General features: G+C 39.2%; 1 protein-coding gene across 4 annotated transcripts in view; it reads right to left on the bottom strand.

Annotated features, from left to right (window-relative positions):
• The window catches only part of LOC143284469 (striatin-interacting protein 1 homolog), a 39,454-nt gene that overhangs the window by 2,699 nt on the left and 13,973 nt on the right, over positions 1-22,782 (bottom strand). The window contains exons 8-20 of one of the 4 annotated variants that reach the window (XM_076591127.1): positions 22,248-22,375; positions 20,206-20,394; positions 17,715-17,738; positions 12,763-12,944; positions 11,886-12,015; positions 8,515-8,586; positions 7,404-7,478; positions 6,783-6,880; positions 6,071-6,197; positions 4,211-4,311; positions 3,911-3,977; positions 3,018-3,122; positions 74-278 (exon numbers count right to left, since the gene is read on the bottom strand). In XM_076591127.1, the coding sequence (XP_076447242.1) occupies positions 74-278; positions 3,018-3,122; positions 3,911-3,977; positions 4,211-4,311; positions 6,071-6,197; positions 6,783-6,880; positions 7,404-7,478; positions 8,515-8,586; positions 11,886-12,015; positions 12,763-12,944; positions 17,715-17,738; positions 20,206-20,394; positions 22,248-22,375 (1,503 nt within the window). The remainder of the gene's footprint in view (positions 1-73; positions 279-3,017; positions 3,123-3,910; positions 3,978-4,210; positions 4,312-6,070; positions 6,198-6,782; positions 6,881-7,403; positions 7,479-8,514; positions 8,587-11,885; positions 12,016-12,762; positions 12,945-17,714; positions 17,739-20,205; positions 20,395-22,247; positions 22,376-22,782) is intronic. The other 3 variants (XM_076591128.1, XM_076591129.1, XM_076591130.1) reach the window with 3 other exon arrangements.

Below are 22,782 nucleotides of genomic sequence, written 5' to 3'. Positions count from 1 at the left end.
AATCATGGTTTTCTCCAAAAACAAGCAACAACAACAAAAAAGGCAAAAATAAAAACTCAACAACAAATATCACCATTGCCATAGGCCCAGTCGTCGCCCAGTCTGTGGCGCACTTTCTGGTAGATGGCCGACATGGTCTTCATGTTGGACTTTCTCCACTGGCGGCCAAGGTACTTGGTCTGCAGCTTGAGCAGCTTCAGCACGTACAGCTGCAGCATGGCCTGTCGCACCTTCAGGGCACGCTTCAGGATGGGGGCCGACTTGAACACCACCAGCATCTGAACCACATTTTTTATGCCATGCTTGTTACATGTCATTTTACAGCAATGTCACGCTTGTTATGTGTGTCATGTTACAGAAATATTCACCTGTTATGTGTTACAGCAATGTCACACTCCTCGTGTGTGTCATTTCACAGCAATGTCACGCTTGTTACGTCATTTCACAGCGCCGTCACACCGGTTACACGCCAGTCATTTCACTGCAACGTCACACTGGTTACAAGTCAGTCATTTCACAGCAACGTCACACTGGTTACATGTCAGTCATTTCACTGCAACGTCTCACTGCAACGTCACACTGGTTACATGTCAGTCATTTCACTGCAACGTCACACTGGTTACATGTCAGTCATTTCACTGCAACGTCACACTGGTTACATGTCAGTCATTTCACTGCAACGTCACACTGGTTACATGTCAGTCATTTCACTGCAATGTCTCACAGCAACATCACACTGGTTACATGTCAGTCATTTCACTGCAACGTCTCACTGCAACGTCACACTGGTTACATGTCATTTCACTGCAACGTCTCACTGCAACGTCACACTGGTTACATGTCATTTCACTGCAACGTCACACTGGTTACATGTCACACTGGTTACATGTCATTTCACTGCAACGTCACACTGGTTACATGTCAGTCATTTCACTGCAACGTCACACTGGTTACATGTCATTTCACTGCAACGTCACACTGGTTACATGTCATTTCACTGCAACATCACACTGGTTACATGTTACATGTCAGTCATTTCACTGCAACGTCACACTGGTTACATGTCACACTGGTTACATGTCACACTGGTTACATGTCATTTCACTGCAACGTCACACTGGTTACATGTCAGTCATTTCACTGCAACGTCACACTGGTTACATGTCAGTCATTTCACTGCAACATCACACTGGTTACATGTCATTTCACAACAACATCACACTGGTTACATGTCATTTCACTGCAACATCGCACTGGTTACAAGTCAGTCATTTCACAGCAACGTCACACTGGTTACATGTCATTTTACTGCAACATCACGCTTGTTATGTGCCAGTCATTTCACAGCATTGAGCAATGTCACACTTGTTACATGTAAATCATTTCACAGCAATGTCATGCTTGTTATGTGTCAATCATTTTACAGCAATGTCATGCTTGTTATGCGTCCGTCATTTAACAACAACATCACACTTGTTACATGTCAGTCATTTCACAGCAATGTCAGGCTTGTTGCATGTCTGTCATTTCACAGCAATGCCATGCTTGTCATGTGTCAGTCATTGCACAGCAATGCCATGCTTATGAGTCAGTCATTTCACAGCAATGACATGCTTGTGTGTCAGTCATTTCACAGCAATGACATGCTTGTTATGTGCCAGTCATTTCACAGCAATGTCACGCTTGTTATGTGCCAGTCATTTCACAGCAATGAGCAATGTCACACTTGTGACATGTAAATCATTTCACAGCAATGTCACGCTTGTTACAAGTCAATTATTTCACAGCAATGTCATGGTTGTTACATGTCAGTCATTTCAACGCAATGTCACGCTTGTATGTGTGAATCATTTCACAGCAATGTCATGCTTGTTATGTTTCAGTCATTTCACAACAATGTCACACATGTATGTGTCAATCATTTCACAGCAATGTCATTCTTGTTATGTTTCAGTCATTTCACAGCAAGGTCAAGCTTGTTACAAGTCAATTATTTCACAGCAATGTCACGCTTGTTACAAGTCAATTATTTCACAACAATGTCATGTTTATTACATGTCAGTCATTTCAAAGCAATGTCACACTTGTATGTGTGAATCATTTCAAAGCAATGTCATGTTTATTACATGTCAGTCATTTCAAAGCAATGTCACACTTGTATGTGTGAATCATTTCAAAGCAATGTCATGCTTGTTAAGTGTCAATCATTTCACAGCGACGCCACAGTAACGCAAACTTTGCCATGAAAGTGAAGTGCATTTTCCCCTTAAAATTCTTTTACTCTCTGATCTTCAAGTTATGCACACACACACGCATGTTGCTTTCCTGGAGCCTGTGGTAGCATTCCCATCAGAACACACAGGAACAAGAGAGGCAAGGCCTTCAAGACTCACTTGTGATACACTTAAAAAAAAAAAAAAATCCAAGCTTTTTATGTATTGAGTATAATTTCAAAATGTAATGTTTAAGATGAGAAAGATCAGTTTCAAGCAAATTAACTCCCCTAGCATTAATTATAGAGTAATTTCCCTTTTTTACTATCTGCACCAAAACGTTTGCAAAATAAATAAAACTTCCATGCTTAGCAAAAGAAGTTCCTGTTTGAACAAAAAATGATAATAATGACTGCTCTTGTTGTTGGGTCAGAATATCAGATCAAAGTGCCAAGTTTAGAGAATACAAAAAATATAACAGTAAATGCAGTTTGCATATAATTAGGCTTCATTTTTTTTTTTTTTTGTGCCCATCCCAGAGATGCTATATTGTTTTAAACAAGATGACTGGAAAGAACTGAATTTTTCCTATTTTTATGCCTAATTTGGTGTCAACTGACAAAGTATTCGCAGAGAAAATGTCAATGTTAAAGTTTACTACGGACACACAGACACACACACACACACACACAGACAACCGAACACCAGGTTAAAACATCGACTCACTTTGTTTACACAAGTGAGTCAAAAAACGCCAGAACAGTAAGACACAGGAAGCCAGGCAGGCCACCGAGCCCTACTAACCATGGTGCGCGAGTGTTTCCACTTGGTCAGCTTGTTGAGGATCCTCAGCAGGTTGATGCAGGAGAAGATGTTGCGCCAGCAGTAGTTGGCTCCATCACCACTCTCCTGTTGTAGGGACACAGACACAGGCTTTCAGGTCAAAAGTGTACCACTAACTCATACTAGCATCAACTCCTATCACATTTTATCTGAAAAATCCTCCTGCATTACCTGATCACAATTACTAACATTAGTTGTAACTAACCAGGAGAAGTGTATTTGTTGCTACTGTTGCTGTTTATATTGCTGTCACTATTTGTTTTACTTTGAATACAAACCAAGAGAACAAAGACAATGGAAGGAAAATATATGGAATATTCTGAACAAGCAAAGGTGATTTTAATTCACAGATGTGTGTCAATGTACTGAATCACAAAAAGCACCACCAACCAATGGATGCACCATTGAAATTCCACTGTTGATAGTACACTGTATAAACATATTTGCTTCCTATAATTCAAATTGGACCCTCTAAAATTCAGCTATCTTCTAGTGGGGCTTAGGAGTTGAACGTCTAACCATGTATACTTTGTATGGCACTTTGCCCATTTTATATAATGCTACATTTTTCCACCAATTTGTTCTGGAATACAGTCTCATGTTAAATACTAGAAAATAAAAGATTTGCCATCAGCTGAGCTGGCCATCCTTATCAAGACAGAAAAACATGCCCTGATCAGTGAATAAAAACAGGAAGAAAAAAAACAACAACAAAATATAAAACAACTTCAGGATACATGAACCTTACCTGGTATGAAACACTGCATCAAGCTAGAATGTGAATAAATATTATTTTTTAAAAACCCAACTAACTTTAAAACATGCAAGGGGAATAAAACAAAACCAGAACTCACAATGTTTTCTGCTGTTAGTTCTGGCTGGTCCCCTATCACACACTTTGGAAACTCAAGCGCAGGAACTCTGAAACAGAATACATTGAACATCCAGACAATGCGCTACGTGCTTGAAAGTGATCAGAAAGCCTCCCATCTCACTTGCAATCTTGAAGTTTAAGCTCTTAAATTCTAACTCCTGTACCAATAAAAGAAGGAAAACAGGTACACACACGCTCACCTATCACTTGTTTGCATCTATACATACTCTGAACCACAACCAACCATGCATGCACACACAAGCAAACACAAGCAACTTACCCATTCTTTGCGCTGACATATGACAGTATATTCTGGTTGAAAAACTTCAGCACCAACGGGATGCAGTTGGCAAAAACCAGGTGCTGGCTGGTGAACTCAAACTAAAAACAAGGGGAAAAAAACACACAAAAAAACACTCATGTATATGTTTTCAAAACCATTGCAACAAATTTTGGAAAAACTCACAATGTCTTATGGTTGGATTCCTGGTCATATTATCTTTTTCCCTTTTGTTGCTTACAGCCCAGCTGATCAGACAGGGTCATGTCAGGGCTAAAAAAGTATATATATATATCAGTTCTGTAGAACCTCAAAACCAGAACAAAAAAAAAAGAAAAAAAGAAAAAGGAAAAGTAGTCAGATGTACAGTCACAATCATGCACATAAACCAAGGACATGCCTCAAACATTAATTATTTCGCCAATTTTCCACCAAAGTATAAAAAAAAACCAACTTCATTTGAACATGAACATAACTATATATTATGAACAAAAATTTTATAAACTAACCGGCTTCCAAACCAAAAATTGCCAACAAGCACCTCACATGTCCTATGTGCAAAAAAAAAAAAAAAGTTCCCCATTATCAAGGCCAGAAAAAGATATTCAATATATATTCATGGCTTTCTGGAACAAAAACACAGATTTCTGGACCAACGAGACAGAAAATAAGTAAGGCAGAGATGACAGAAAGAAAAACCAGAAAAAAAAACCAGTGACAGAAAAGAGGAAACTTCCATCGCAGATTTCCAGAAGGTGGGGATACTATTTATACTGAAAGATTCTCCAGATATCTTAACCCTCAGTTCTTTCCAATGAACATTTGAGTTTCGTCTAATGGCAGAACAAGAGTGGTTCTTGTTCAGATCCAGAGGCTGGTCTTGCATCAAATGTGAGCAATGCTTGGAAGACCTGCATCCTGATGTAACCCAAAACCACTCTCTCCACCATACCGTCTGTGAAATTCTTGAGATAAGATTGAAAGTTGCTGCTGTGATCAATGCAATTCTGCAGATGAAAAGTGTTCTTTTTTTTTCTTACTTTGAATGGCAATATTGGGAAAACAACTTATTACTTTTTACTGCCCAATGATGACGACCTTGCAGTTGCATTACCCCAGCACTGCTCATGTTCAGTCCTCCATACACAGCCACACCCAGGCAGTCCACAGATCAATGATCAATGTCAAGTCGCCATGCGGCCACAGACCAGAGCAGATTGCACAGCTGTAGAGGCACTATGTAGATATTTAGTAGTGCCTGTTCTTATTTCTCATACACAGGACTACACTTACTGATCCCCATAATTGCATAGTGACTAAATCTGAGTGAGTGAGGTTTTTTTTTTTGAGTGGCGATTTCTGTACTGAATACTTTCTTTCATTATATATCCTTCTGTCAACAGCACTTGAGAGAATCAGACATGAAAAGTGTTGATCATGAAACCTGAGCAACACACTCAAAGACATCTGTGAAGTGGGCAACACATTATGGTGTGTTTTAAGATTTCGCATTTGAGCCCATAGCAGATTCAACTATGGACAGGAGTTAGCTATATGCTAAACAATCGTTCAACAATATATGCCAATGATGGGGTTCAAACCAGCATCCCTCCAATCACCACTCCACAACCATGACCACTTTGGTTGTTGTTATTATGCCCTGTCTTTCAAGTACAATATTTGAATATGACACCAAAAAGTTGTATAAGCTTCAATGAAATATTTTAAATTTAGGATCACATCCTTTTCAATAAATGTGGGAAAACAGTACATTTAAAAAACCCAAAAAAACAACTACACAAAAAACAACAACAATCAATCAACAACCCTCCTCCCTCAAGGGCTTTTTCAACAAGTTACCTGGTAGATGTGGTTGAGCTTGAAATGCTTCAGCAGGAGCAGCAGAAGACCAGAGATGGCTTTGACAATGATCTCTTTGTGCCGATTGACATCAATGCCCAGCTTCATTGACTGCAGTACTGTCGTCCTGCAAGCACCGTTATCAGTCCCATTATCACCACTGCTCTCAATTCAATTCTGGCAATGACAACAGCAATAACATCAATAAATCCAATTAAATGAATACCAAATAAATCCAAAGTTGGATTAATGTTTACAAGTTCCAAATCACCAAATCTTCCTTTTTCTTTCTGCCACTCCTCATCAAACCAAGGGACACATATTTACACACTGTGAACCAACCCTGAAATCACATAAACAGCTACACCTTATGTGGGAAGGGAAAACAGCTCAGCTATATGTGGAAATAGAAACACCTCACCATGTCCTTTGTCTTCAGCAACAACATTAATTTTTACCCAGGTCATCAAAGAAACTGACCTGTCTGCCAGTAAATTTCAATGCCATCCATGGTCTCAGGACCATGCTCCTTTCTTCCCTCCCACTGTCTTGGAAATGACATTTCTATTCTAGACGTTCTATTTTCCATGACCCAACAAATCAAACAGCACAGGAATTTAGACCTGTTCCATCTCTTGAAATTATTAACTGTGTTAGAGTATGTATAAATAAACTAATGATATACTAATTCTACATAACAGTCATGACTCACGGCATTTCCTCTGGTAAAACATCTGACAGAATATTGATGGATTCAGTCTTGGCTTTTGATGTCGGAGCTGCAGCTAACAGCAGCTTAAGCAAGGCAATCTGCAAAATGATGATGTATGATTCTGTAAATCTGTGGTGGTGGAGTTGTTTGGGAAATGAATGAAGCATGTGGGTGTGGCTATGTCTGTACTGAGAGTAAAACATGAGACTCAGATAATGGGGTGGCTTGGTAGTGTATAAAGACATCTGGGAGTGAGAAATATGTATGTATGTGTGTAAGTGCATAGGTGTGTCAATATGCATGTGTGTTAGTGCTTAGGATGCATAACTGAGAGAGAGGAGGGGGTATATATATATATATATGTGTGTGTGAGTGTGTGTGTGTGTGTGTGTGTGTGTGTGTGTGTGTGTGTGTGTGTGTGTGTGTGTGTGTGTGTGTGTGTGTGTGTGTGTGTGTGTGTGTGTGTGTGTGTGTGTGCCAACATTAATATATGAACAATAGCATGATTGTCTTTGAAACTGGACTTTTGACACAGATGAAAACTATGTGGGAAAGAAAGAAAGAAAAAAACCAGATTACTGAGTGACAAAGAAAGACGAAGAGCATAACAACCCTGCTTACCATGTACTGAGGCAGGTTGGGCAACATGGCCTGGTAAAGACATTCACTTGGTGTCTGATCCACCGAGGTTTCAGGCTACGGAAAATGAAAAACAAATACTGCTACGCAACGACACACCATAACAACAGAAAGCAACACAATGCAACTATCATCGAAACATTTTACAACTGGCATCAACACAGAAACGTCATCTTTCAGTTAAAAACATCAGAAACAAAACCATTGAAAAATAAACCAAATGACATAAAAACCTCTACATAATCAAAGTAACAAAAACTAAAACAGAACAATTGGAAACTGGGATTTCATCACTTTCACTTTTCACTTTCACTTTCTCAAGGAGGCGTCACTGCGTTCGGACAAATCCATACACGCTACACCACATCTGTTGAGCAGATGCCTGACCAGCAGCATAACCCAACGCGCTTAGTCAGGCCTTGAGTGCATGCTTACATATTTGTGTACCTATGAAAGTGGATTTCATTTTACGTAATTTCGCCAGAGGACAACACTCTCGTTGCCATGGGTTCTTTTTCAGTGCGCCAAGTGCGTGCTGCACACGGGACCTCGGTTTATCGTCTCATCCGAAAGACTAGACGCTCAGTTTGATTTTCCAGTCAAACTTAGGAGAAAGGGCGAGAGCGGGATTCGAACCCACACCCTCACGGACTCTCTGTATTGGCAGCTGAGCGTCTTAACCATTCTGCCACCTTCCTCAATCGATATGAAAAGCGAATCAAATCTGACTACCAAGAAGCTGGTAACAAGACACAAATCATCATGTATCTTCACAGTAACAACAGATAATGGGAAGGAAAAGAAAAGAATCATCTGTATACAATCTTCACAGACATGACATGCCAAATGTTTTCTTTCAAACAGTTCTCAAAGAGTTTATTGTCAAATAAACATAATTTACCATCTCTCTCTCTCAATGTGTGTGTGTGTGTGTGTGTGTGTGTGTGTGTGTGTGTGTATCCAAAGATAATCCAACCACACATCACTATTACATCCTGTGCAATGTTACAACTGTGAGATACACTCCAATAAATTAAAAACAAAGACAAAACAAAAGAGAAAGCAAAAACAAAAATCAACACATCCCACACACCCTGGAGAGGGGGTTCTTGGCAATCTCCTCTTCTCTCTTGATCTGCAGTTCTGATAACGACTGATAGAGATGCTGGAAAAAAATCATAACACTTTCAGAAATAATAACAAGTTTATTATTTCTTCATAAGTCAATGAAAGCAAACAAACAAACAAAAAAAGAAGAAAAAAATAAAGGACAAAAACAAAAAAAGCTGATGGCACCTAAGAGATACACAATAAACACTTCCAAATCTTACTGCAATTTCTGTTAAACTGAGTTCATATCTGATTAGAAGTACAATACATAGCTGTTCATGTGTGTGCTTCTGCACATCTATATAAATATATCTTTTAACACCACAAATGTCTGCATCTTTCAGGCCTGGTTGACACCAGGATATCATTATGACAGGAAGCATACAGAACAGCCTTGTCACGTAGTCCCAAACCTAAATGGACCTCCACTGCAGCATTGACATTGTCATCGTCATCGTCGTCCTCCATCATCAAACCAAAAAAAAAACAAAAAGTCCCAAATTATGTGGCCTTTCATGCCCTGCTCTCATGGTGACCTCAGTTTTGATACCCATACACTTTTATGCTTGGAATGAGTCCTGTCAAGGTCTTCAGTTTCGGCAGATTTATAGGGTACTGTCGCTGGTGGGATGTGGTGGTGGTCTCCACTCTGGGGCTCACTCAGTCTGGCTCTGCGACTTAGCCCAGTTTGTCGTTAGTAGGAGTCTTAGTAAGTGGTGTCCCGAGTATGTAAATTCAGAGCAGGCACTACTGAACACCACTGAAGTGACTAAGCAGCAGTGCAGGGTCTCCTCTGGGGTGTGGCCTCCTTGCAACAAAACTCTGATGGTTCTTTGTGGATGCTGATGTTGGGACTGCAACAGGGTATGGGGAACTTGGAATGAGCAGTGCGGGAGTAATGCTGCTGAAACGGTACAGACAGGGTAGCAAAAAAAACAAAACAAAACAAAAAAAACAAAAAAACAAACACACACACACACAAAAAAAAAACAACCCACACCACCACCTCTTTTCAGGCTTTTTCTCTGCATGAATATGCACTGCTCTTTTTCCATGGTCTGTCTCTTTTAGCAGTATATAGCAGTACTTCTTGGATTACTGAACATGGGTTGGTTTGGTCTATACCAAGAAAGTAACTACTAGGATTCCATCACAATTGACACAATCAAACTTGGCAGTACATCCATCCCTCTTTCCACGTCAGTCAGGAACCTCGGTGTTGTCCTTGACAATACACTGTCCATGCAAAAATTTATCAGTCAGACATTTCAGTCCTGCTACTGTCAACTGCGACACATCAGTGCCGTCCGGAAATATCTATCCACTGACACAACATCTAGACTTGTCGTTTCTCTCATTCTCCCTCGCCTTGACTACTGTAACTCTTTACTGTCTGGTCTGCCTGCTTCATCCATTCAGCCCCTTCAGCGCATACAAAACTCTGCTGCCCGACTCGTCCTCAGAAAGAAAAGATCTGAGCACATCACTCCTCTTTTGCAACATCTCCACTGGCTCCCTGTCTCACACCGAATAAAGTACAAGATCAGCACTCTATGTTATAGATGCATTCACAAAACTGCCCCTTCCTATCTCTGCGGCTGCCTTCACCTCTACACTCCATCTCGCTCACTACGATCGGCCTCGGATCCACTCTGTTTACGCATACCCAGATTCAAACACTCAACTATTGGCCACCGTTCTTTCTCTGTTTCTGGACCTTGCGATTGGAATGAACTTCCTTTTTCGCTTCGTCAAGTCTCCACACTCAGCTCTTTCAAGTCTGGCCTTAAAACCCACCTCTTCCCAAAATAGCCTGCAGTATTAGAGTTATGCATGCGTGTGAATGACTGGTGCGAAAGCGCTTTGATTTGTCTCTGCACAAGATCCAGCGCTATATAAATACCATTATTATTTTATTATTATTATTAGGAAACACCATGCATCACAAAATATTGGTTTTCATGAATAAAATAAAAACACTATATGGTTTGGTTGCAACTGATCCAAATTACAAGCACAGTTCACCAGGATCCTTTTAATATAAAGTGCCTTTAAAAAAACACCAAATTTCATAGTTCTTCAGTGATAATCTGTCTTCAACTTATATAATCTATAACAGCCTCAATTATTTTTGTTTCAAAGCTTTTTTTAAATTTTTAAATCCTTTCTTTGCTTTGTCACAATGAACACATGGTCAAACCGTATGCTTCAAATCTGAAGTGAACACACACACAAAATGCAAAAACAAGAAGCTTGTCCAGTCAATGTGCACTGATTTACGACATAATCTGTGGTTCAGCAGTCATGTAAAGTGGTTAGCATTGTGGGTTGACAACTGGGAGGATGCTGGTTTGAATCCTCCTTGGTCATAAGGATTTCTTGGCCTGTGACCTGCTCCTACCCAGGGTTCAGTGTGCAATAGGCCCAAAATGGGCAAATAGGACCAAATATTTAATGATCATCCATTTTATATTCATGATGGAGAAAGCAAAAAAATGAAAAAACCCACAAAAACAAAAAACAAACAAAAAACCCAAAAAACAACAAACCACCCCCCCCACCCCTCACACAATCCACCCCACCTCCCCAACAAACACAAACAAAAGCAATAATAAATTATCAGTAGTTGCTTAATGGTGAAATTTTAAACCAGCAACTGGACTAGTGCACATAGAATGCAGTACAAACAAGAGGAAGGAGAATGAAGGGGCAAACCACTGACCACTGCAGTCAGAAAAATAAAAATCTGTACTTTCTGCACATGCCAGGGTGCACTGACTTTTCACATGTCTGATCTGTAAACATTTTCATATGTCCAAGCCTGGAAACAGAAGCAGCAATGTGAGGAATGCATTATAATATTTGCCACGGTCAACCCACCCAACCAAACAACCTTTTTTTTTGTTGCCATTAGCTGACGGGTGCAACAGCCGAGTGGTTAAAGCGTTGGACTGTCAATCTGAGGGTCCCGGGTTCGAATCACTGTGACGGCGCCTGGTGGGTAAAGGGTGGAGATTTTTACGATCTCCCAGGTCAACATATGTGCAGACCTGCTAGTGCCTGAACTCCCTTCGTGTGTATATGCAAGCAGAAGATCAAATACGCACGTTAAAGATCCTGTAATCCATGTCAGCGTTCGGTGGGTTATGGAAACAAGAACATACCCAGCATGCACACCCCCGAAAACGGAGTATGGCTGCCTACATGGCAGGGGTAAAAACGGTCATACACGTAAAAGCCCACTCGTGTGTATACGAGTGAACGCAGAGAAGAAGAAGTTGCCATTAGCACCCTATAATCCTTACACTTCTGCCTCTCCTCCCACAGCCCTGTTCTCCCTACTGTGGACATTACCTGCTTGAGAACCTTGACCCCTTCGTGTATGGGCTGTGGAAGACCTGCCAAAGAGGTGTGGTCATTCTTCACCTGAAAGCCCACAAACTTGGCCCGGGTCTGCTCCAGAAACTGTTCCAGATCTTTCTGCCTGTCACCACGCAGCACCACACCAGCTCATGCATTTATGTTCATTCACAAAAATACTGTGCAGTTTTACCCTTCTCTTTAAAATCATGCCTCCTGAAAGTGACTTACCAATCAGTATACTGTCCAACATTACATTCTTAACAATGCATATTTCATTGAGTGGTTAAAAAAAAGCATGCATTCATTGAAAGAAAAAAAAAAAGGCCTGATCCTAGTCCTACAGCCTTTTTTTTTTTCACCAGATGTTTGTGTGTTTTCTGACACAAATTTTGTCTTTATTTCTGAATTTATAATGTTGATATAATGTCAGCAAAGGATTATTTCTCATCTGTAAATATCCCTCTTGCTATGCGTCCTTTAAATTTAATTGTTAGCAAACGACTATTTCTCACTGGTAGATATTCCTCCCTGTTCTTTATATTCATCTGATGTTGTATTACTTGATTATCAATACTGATTTATGATAAGAATGTTAAGATTACTGAATACACACCAGTGATTTACATGTTATTTGCATGAATTTTTTTTAAAACCAGTCCCTCAATTTCTGATAAATTGTCTGAATCCATGAGTAGTCATTCATGACAAATGAAACATTCATTCATTTCATAATCAAGAAACTCACCTGGGAATATATATGATTCTGTCAAATGCCTGCCTTTAAAAAAAAATTTTTTTTCTTGTTGTTTATCACCAGAAGAGAGTTCCAGATAAACTTTTCATGTCAATGCTGAGCACACATCCTCACCTCACTTTAGGTTTCCAGGGCAAAGACTTCTGCACCACTGATGGAGTTGCAGGCCTTGGGGGTGTAGGGGGCATCTCATCATCACTGCCTGTCTTCAAGCCTTCCATTTCGCGCATAAGATCGTCATCTCGGTCGAGACCCCCTTCGAAGGGGTCATCGAGACTGCTCTGTTTGACCAAACTCTTTACATTGTAGCGAGGCAAGGCAGCGCAGGCCAGGCAGCAGATGCAAGGGGCGCAATCCAAGGCAGGACGGCCAAGGAGAGACAACCAAACAGAAGGCACAGAAGGCAGAAAGAAAGGTTAGATAAGCAAGCTTGGCTAGCGTGGTAGGGTTTGGTCTTCAGATCTTTATAATCAATAATATCATCTTAACAAAAGAATTGGATTTTATATTTCTTTAAGACCTTCTTGAATGTATTCAACAAATATTTTTGTTGTTGGGAAGGCATTAATAATTTATGCATCAAAACAAGTATCTCCACAAAACAGGAAGGAAATGAATGTTGTACTGAAGTATCCAGCCAACATATTTCCTCTAAAGCATCCAGCCAGCAGTTTTCTTCAACAGCATCCAGCCACTAGTTCTCACTCCCCTCTTTCACATCTGCCACCTCTACAACCCACGCAGACACAGTGCTTTCAAAGTGTTCACAATGTGGGGCCATACATCACAGACCATGACAAGCTGAAGGTCCACCATGATTACATGTTCCTTCAATTTGTGCCTTGATTTTCTTGAAAAGTATGATAGTGTTATCAAGCAGTGAATTATGACATCTATGTGAAGGAATGACCGATTATAAATAAAATAAAATATACAGTCAATGGTCATATTAACTGTTGGACGTTTAAAACCCTGATGTTTAGCTGAACATTTAAAATTGAAGAAAAGAACAGTGATGACACTCTGGAATCCCTTTTTTTGCAACATAAGAACTACACAATAACATATATTTGATGAGGTGACAAAATTCAGCAATGTGGCAGATGACAAAGGAAACACACAATATGATGGTTGATGTTTTACACACATCTGTCACCTTTCTTTTTCCAATCCAATTCAAAGTTGTTGTGGTTTTTTTTCTCCCTTTTTAAAACAAAAGTCTTTCCTGCTCTTATTCTCAGTTCAAGGTCTTCGCTTAGTTCTGAAACTAACTACAGTGTGGACTGGAGTGGATATGGGTAACCAAATGTATAAATGCTAAACTCAAGAGGGAAAGATAAGGGCATGCTGAATTTCCCCAAAGAACGTAATAAAAGAAGTGATGGCAGGCCACTTAAAATCTGGTACAGACTAGACATTTGTGAAAGCCTCCAAAGACCTCACATCACAAACAATTTCTTGTAAATGTATTCCAAATGATGCTGCAGTTTCATTTCCAAATATACTAGTACTAAAAACCTAAATGTATTTTCTCTCAACAACAGCTTTGCTGTCCAATAAAGAATGTGAGAATCAAACTGATACATCATTAATACAACAAACTCAACAGAATTAAGCCCTACAGACAGATTAGAAATTGTAGTTCCAATGTCTGTTTCTTAATATTTTAAGTAGATTCCAGGATTATCTGTCTGACCTGTCCATTTTTTTTCAAAATCTGCTAAGTAAAGGTCTGTTAATACAAACGATAGGCAGAAGAAGTGACTTTTAGCTTAAGAAAATAAAAGTAATTCACTGGATATATATATATATCTTCTCATAAAATGATGCTAAAAAGGTACCTAAAACATTCTTCATTTCTTTAATTAATACTTATTAATTTTTTTTTTTTTTAAAGTACACACACAACAGTTTTTTTCGAGTGAGAAAAAGCAACTTTTCAGAAAAACTGCACTTGTACAATACTGCTCTGTGTCAATAAAATAAGATTTCCTTTATTCCTTTTGTGCTGTGAGGTCTCACATCATGGTCAAAACCAAAACGGGAAACATGAGTCTTGCCCAACACGGCTGTCCAAGCAATGAAGTGTCTAAGATGGGGAGAGAGGGGAGGAGTATGGGGGGGAGGAGGAGTTTTCAACTAAAGACCAAACCCTCTGGCATAACTAGCATATCCCATAGCCAGACCCAAGCATAACTCAATACCACAAACTTCTGCAGCATGCCATCAAAATAAATTGAAAAGAAAATGATATTTTTGAATGAAAAAATAAATAAACCAATAAATATTATACACAAAAACACATAAATAAATAAATAAATAAATGAATAAATAAGTAAATAAATAAATAGATGAATAAATAAATAAAGATTCAAATTCTATAAGTTGCTTGCACAAGATAATAAATCATGCATTTCTTCATTCCACTTTTGGTTACAGCGCAGACTACAATGTGTCACAAATACAGAATGATGCATGCATGCATTACAAGTACAGAAGTCGAATGACCTATTTCAGCTCACTGAACTACTACCAGTATAACATCATAAAAGAATCACTACAACTTCTGCTTTATTAACCAGATGTCTACATGTATCTATCTGATGCAAATTCTGCACCATCAGAAAATCAATAGATGGATATTAGATGATACGTTTTGTTTAATATCTGAGTAATAAAAAAGAAAAGAAAAGAAAAGATCATATTAAATGAAATAATTACTTGGGTGATTCAGAGATGTATGCAAAATATAAACTGACTAAATGTCCAATATAAATAGAATTCTGGAAACATTTTTCCAAATTACAGATGTCTTGAGTTAAGATATAAAACTGCCTGAATCATTTTTGTCCAACATCAGTAAGGGGGATAATGACAGTCCCTGACAGCATTATTATGACCACAACAGAATTTTCTAAATGATGACTGGCACAAGTACAGAACAAACCACAAACATATGGCTAATGCAACTGAAAAAGGAGTACTTGATGGACCAGGTGAAACCAACAAAATGAATACAAAGGGTAATGTCAACAAGGAATATTCAGAACTAAGCCAAGCCATTTGCAAATGCATGCCATTATAAATTTCATTATTGGTGAGCAAATTCACTCACATAAGCAATTCAAAAACCAGTTATTAGCAAGCATTAAATAAATCAGAGATGGAAAATAATCCTTTTAAGTTTATCTCATTTATAAACAAGTTCTCAATAAGTCAGATCAGATATTAAATGATAAATCTATCGATACTTTAACATGCCATTCTATCGTAAGTATAAAAAAAAAAGATTAAAAAAATAAGAAAAGAAAAGAAAGGACAGACAGAAAGAAAAAAGACAACAATGAAGAGAAGAATGAAAATGTAAATGACAAACAGGCACTTTCAGACTGACTATATCTAATATTTCTATTTTGAAAAGATTATCAATTCACTTTAAAAGTTGAAAAAAAAAAAAAAGCCCCAAAGGTCTGGGCATTTATCTCAATGTGCTAATACAAAAACCATTTACAGCTTAGTCTTTTGTGAAGGACTATGACTCTAAAACTAGGAGGCAAAATTGCACTGGCTCTTAGTGCTGCAGCCTTGTGGGCTAGTTGGCCTTTGGGAACCATTCCAACGCCGACTGTCCTAAAACCCTCTTGGCCGAGAGAGTGGGGATGTACTTGGGCAAGACACTCTCCACTATAATCAAATTCTAGCCCAAATAGTCGGAACAGCAGTTACCTCCTCTGCTGTTCTGATGGTCATAGTCGGACACGACTGACTATCATATACATGCTAATACAAAATTCCATGAACCCTATGCTAATCAATGGGGACATAGTTGCAGTAGTAGGGGTGGGTGGGGACCGGAGGGGCTGAATGGGAAAGGGTAAGGGGGACTATGGTATTTCTCATCATCCCACAGCCAGACACAGTGGCCAAAATGCAATGTCTTCTGGCCTCAAGTTCTGGCTCAGGACAGATTCACACCAGATGAAACACACACATAAAAAGATTATATATATATATATATATATATATATATATATATATTATTCTTATTATCGTTAGATTAGAATTTTCAATAGTTTGTTAAAAAGTTTAACTTTACATGTTTCCCTGCATGTCAAGTGGTAGCTCAAAGGTACTTGTGTTTCAGTATAAACTGTCAATCATTTAACAACAATCTTTATTGTTTATTTACATTCATCTTTTTATTTATATTAATCACTAGTAACAGTGGTATCTGGCAGGGCATTATCAAACTGTAAGATCATGCTAAATTTGATATCCACAGGATTTCCCTCCAAAAGGCAGATTAAAGTTTAACATGGAGACAAATAAGGCCATTACACAGAGTCAATCATATCTTGTTTTGATAGATAAAAGAAAAAGGGAACTTAGGATGCTCTTGTAATCACAACTTAACAACTAACTGATTAAAAACAGCAGACCAAACAAGCAAACTATCCAAATGAAAAAGTCTTAGTCAAATCAAAAACAAACAAAAATCAAAACATGTTAACTGTAAGGAAACTGCAAAGAGAATACTTGCATGAAAGAATGGAAACAACTGTTATAAGAATGAGCAAATGTCATTTGTATAAATTACGGCTTTTTTTCAAATAACATACAATACTAAAATATGCATGCATGCACACACACATGCACACACACCCACAGCCAACATACGTACACAGACATACACACGACAGAGACAAGAACACGAGAGGGGATGATGGTGGGAGTGATATGAGAGAGAGAGAGAGAGAGAGAGAGAGAGAGAGAGAGGAGGGGGGGTTGAAAAGGAAGGGAGAGAGAAAGACAGAAGAGAGGTAATAAAATTCCATCTTTTAAAAAAATATATTAAAAAATCAACAACCTTGCTCTGCATGCCAAATATGTATGGAAATTTTACTTGTGAGGTGCAGCTGACAGCATGTTAAATGAATATTAGTGAGGAGTAGCTGAAAAAGTTGATAAGAACAATGTGCAAGTAAACCCATAAAGATGTATGAGTAAAGCTATACAAAACACCACAAGTATAAAGAAAGCAAACATTAAAGACAAAAATACTTTACATTTTTCTCTCCATTCATATTATCCTGCATACAGAGCACATCAGTTTGACAGCTTGTTTTCTATCTTCAAACACATCACATTATGCATTTTTCAGCAGTCAGAGAAAACACATTCACAATAACAGTTCACAATAACTTCATGTATAAATGTGCTAGTTTTTTTTTTAATGCCAGCTTTTACTTCTGATCATCTGATAGATTCTTTCAGTGCCAAGCCTATTTTATGCTCACTGACAACTATTTGCCACATGGTGTTTAGGTCACAGAGGATAATAATCATCAAAAGAATCCAAGCATGCAAACTAATAAAAAGAAAGTCTTATATAACCTAAATTTTTCTGAAAAGAAAATGAACACAATATCCACAAAATCAAATTACATATGAATTTAATCATTTTATTATGGGAAAATTCCTACAATGACACAGATGAATATTTCCATCCTGAACACTTTTAGCACACCTGAAGGGGACGGAAATTTCCATTCTGGGGCACTGAAGAGGTTAAAGAGTTTAAATCAACCAAAATTATGCAGAAGTCCATGGCTGCTGAAAATTCAACAGTTTTCGTAATCTGCCTTCTTTTATTTGCTTTTGTATTTGTATTTGTATTTGTATTTCGTTTTATCACATCAGATTTCCCTGTGTGAAATTCGGGCTGCTCTCCCCAGGGAGAGCGAGTCGCTACACTACAGCGCCACCCATTTTTTTGTATTTTTTCCTGTGTGTAGTTTTATTTGTTTTTCCAATCGAAGTGGATTTATCTACAGAATTTTGCCAGGAACAACCCTTTCGTTGCCATGGGTTCTTTTACATGCGCTAAATGCATGCTGCACACGGGACCTCGGTTATCGTCTCATCCGAATGACTAGCGTCCAGACCACCACTCAAGGTCTAGTGGAGGGGGGAGAAAATATCGGCGGCTGAACCGTGATTCGAAGCAGCGCGCTCAGATTCTCTCGCTTCCATGTTCTTTTCTTTCTCTTTTGTTAACTTTAAAGAACCCAACATTTGTTGTCTATATTATCACTGGTACTTCACTTATGATGAACAAATGTATTTTGCTCCAAAACATCTGTATGATCAGTTTAGAATCCTTAAACAACTGTAACTGGAATGGTAATTTTCTCTTAAAATGCATGAGAACCATTTAGGATTCTGAAATGTTTGCAACCAAGCTGATGCTATTTAAGATGGCATTATGAAACTGGTGACATTTTTCATAATCTATGGTGAATGAGGAGAAGGTAGCAGAGTGGTTAAGATGCTCGTCTGCCAAAACAGTGTCTGCGAGGGTCTGGGTTTGATTCCCAGTCTTGCCCTTTCTCCCAAGTTTGATTGGAGCATCTAGTCATTCACATGTCAGATAGATGATAAAATGAGGTCACATATGCAGTACGTACGCACTTAGCGCACTGAAAAAGAACCTATATGCAAGGCGTGACTAAGTGCGTTGGGTTATGCTGCTGTCTGGCATCTGCCTAGCAGATGTGGTGTGGCGTATATATAGACATGACCTAATGCAATGATGCCTCATTGAGAAACTGAAACTGAAACAGGGTGCAACTCTATTATCACATCACTTTTCTTTAATATAGGAAATGGGGCACAGATCTGTGGCAGCAATTCCTGCAGAAGATTCAGAGGGCTCACCTCCCTGTAGATGGGCAAATAAAAAAAAGCGTGTGTGTGTGTGGGTGTGCGCGCACGTGCGTGCTTGTATGTGTAGTCTGAGATAGAGGGAGAGGAAGAGTGAGTGAGTGAGTGAGTGAGTGAGAGAGAGAGAGAGAGAGAGAGAGAGAGAGAGAGAGAGAGAGAGAGAGTGTGTGTGTGTGTGTGTGTGTGTGGTTATTCAGTTCTACCCTTGCACTGTCTACATATACTGTTGCTCATATCTGGCTCATGCAACATTAAGTAAAAAAACAAAACAAAAAAAACTTCACTAGGTGTGTCATAACACACAGTCACCACAAAGATTAAAAAAACAACAACAAAAAAAAACCAATCAGATCAATGATTCCGTTTTGTGTACCAGGTAGTCTTTCTAAAGTGTCTTTGCAATGTAACAATTCTTTTTTTTATCATAATACCTGACAGGCATCCAGGTGTTGATAGAGAACTGACAAGAAGAAAAGATGGTATGCAGAAAGCGGAGAAGTGGAACAGTGAAAAGTGAACAGCCTACAGGATGAGGAGATATGTCAAATGTCAGAAATGATGAAGGATGCAACTGACTAAAAATCAGCCCTAATGGAATGATGTGGATAATAATGATAACTGACAAAACAGGAGTCTCTTACATGTTCTGCCATTTCTATTTTCAGTACCTAAGTTTTTATTAAATCCCTTTCTGATACCTACAGAACTTTGTTATCATATTTCAACATGAAAAACATACAAAATGTTTTGTTTCCTTATCTCCTCATAATTACCAATCGCATGAAACAAAAACAAGGAAAAAAACGAAAGAAAGAAAAGCTAAGTGCCACTCACCCTCTTTCCACCCCGAGCACCGCGGCGTGGAGCCTGCTGTTCAATGAGATCGGCAGCGGAGGCAGGCGGGGAGGCTGGCCGCATGGTACGACAAACTTCATACGTGTCCTCTGGGAGAGGGGGCAAGTTATGCTGCTGCCGTACGGAGTTCTTCTGTTCCTGAAGATCCCGGAGTCCTCCCAGTGAGGTCTGGAAAATATCATCATCAACATAAATGGCATAATGAAACTGGTGACATTTTTCATGATCTATGGTGAATGAGGAGAAGGTAGCAGAGTGGTTAAGATGCTCGTCTGCCAAAACAGTGTCTGCGAGGGTCTGGGTTTGATTCCCAGTCTTGCCCTTTCTCCCAAGTTTGATTGGAAAATCAAACTGAGCATCTAGTCATTCACATGTCAGATAGATGATAAACTGAGGTCACATATGCAGTACGTACGCACTTAGCGCACTGAAAAAGAACCTATATGCAAGGCGTGACTAAGTGCGTTGGGCTATGCTGCTGTCTGGCATCTGCCTAGCAGATGTGGTGTGGCGTATATATAGGTATGTCCTAATGCAATGATGCCTCCTTGAGAAACTGAAACTGAAACAGGGTGCAACTCTATTATCATCCACTGATGATTTGATCTTTGCACGATGCTGATCTCCGGAAATAAACAAAAGAAACAATCGCAAGGTTTAGAAATAAACAAAAGAAACAATCACAAGGTTCCAGTCAGACTGATCAAGTAAGAAACAGAGAAAGTAGCAGAAATTATCTGATGCGCAAACTGCTCCACTGCACAGGGATTCACCACACTGTTACCTGTTGGACAACTGCTTCAACTACCAACTGCAGTCAAATGCTGCTTTAGTGACTGCAGATACCTGTAGCTGCAAATAAAAAGAATACTCTGTTCAAGAGGTCCCACAAAGGAAATGTGTGCAAATGACTTGTTTGACCTTACTGTTCCTGGCTGCATCTGACAGCAGAGTGGTGGGCTAGTGTTAACCATCCGGAAGCCAGAGAATCTGAGGCCACAGGATCAAATCCCACACTCACCAGACCTTGAGTGGTGGTCTGGACACTAGTCATTCGGATGAGATGGTAAACTGAGGTCCTGTGTGCAGCATGCACTTAGCGCATGTAAAAGAACCCATGGCAACAACATTCTGCAGAAAAATCGAACAGATACACTTGAAGGCAGACAAAAGAAAGATAAAAAGAAAAAGAAAAAAAAAGAAAAAAAAAGAGTGGTGCAACAATGTACTGACATACTCTCCCTGGGGACAGCAGCTCGAATTTCACAAGGAAATATCTGTTGTGACAAAGAGAAATTCAATCCAATAAAATACATGGATTTTGATACTTTGCTGTTTGAGCAATTCAACACTGGTTGCACTCCCTTGCCTACGTACCTATGACAACTTTTGATTTCTTCTTCTCCTTGCTGTAATGGGTTCCATTCACAACAGCCAGTCAAAATTATCATAAAAAATATCATTTTCACAAATTATACAACATGCTTCATTATCAATTTTATCTATTCATCTATCTTTGTACATGTTTCTGTGCATCTGAGTGATTGAAAGAAAGAGTGAGTGTGTGTGAGTGAGTGAGTGAGTGAGTGAGTGTGTGTGTGTGTGTGTGTGTGTGTATATTTTTATCTTTATTATCTATCTTTGTATGCGTTTCTGTGCATCTGAGTGATTGAAAGAGTGAGTGAGTGAGTGAGTGTGTATGTGTGTGCATGTGTATGTGTGTGTGTGTATGTGTATGTATGTGTATGTGTATGTGTGTGCATGTGTGTGTGTGTGTATGCGTGTGCGTGCGCGCGTACATACATGACTGAAATTATGGGTGTAATTGGAGACAGCAATGTTGTAACGGAATGCTCAAAATTTAATTAGCCCAGATATCAGTTTATTCCTTAAAAATACAAGGAGCCAAGGTCTGTTTCTGATTTCAGTCATTTATTCACGGCAGGGAGGGGAGTGTGTTTAAAGGACAGGGCAAGGCATGTCAAAGGATGCTGGACTAAAAACCCAGCTAGCATACTGACCAAGGTAACTTTCCAGAGAAGCAGCAAGACTTTCTTCATGGGAAAGTGAGGGGCGCTACCACTGCAGAATCTGGTCACCATTGTGAACAGAACAATGGCCAGTGGGTCTTCTCCAAGCATTGGCTGACCTGAAAAAAACATCCACAACCCTTGCAATTAACTTCATCAAAGGCAGCTGTGTACAGCTATTCTAACAGAGGAAAGGCTCTGTTTGAAGCAGGTGCTCCATTGGTGCTTTGGTTTCTTGGGAACATTGGGAGCAGTGGAAACAGATTTCTGAGAAGAAAGTTTCCTTATTTTTGAAGATCAGAGGATTAGTACAAATCCCATGCACTCAACATCATCATTATTCTCACTGTTAATGTCACGGCTTATAGACCAAACTTTACGGTAATATGAGTAGAGGAGGAGAGGTAGAGGAGTGGTGTAAGACAACAGGCCCAAGGCCAGACAGAAGGTGGGTAAGGGGGCATGGCACCAACCTGTCAGTCAACTGTCTTTTCACAGTGTTCAACTGCCGGGAATGGCAACAGCC

Source organism: Babylonia areolata, chromosome 8 (genome assembly GCF_041734735.1).
Source record: "Babylonia areolata isolate BAREFJ2019XMU chromosome 8, ASM4173473v1, whole genome shotgun sequence".
In the NCBI taxonomy this organism is placed as follows: domain Eukaryota; kingdom Metazoa; phylum Mollusca; class Gastropoda; order Neogastropoda; family Buccinidae; genus Babylonia; species Babylonia areolata.
This window is presented reverse-complemented; position numbering and strand designations above follow the sequence as displayed.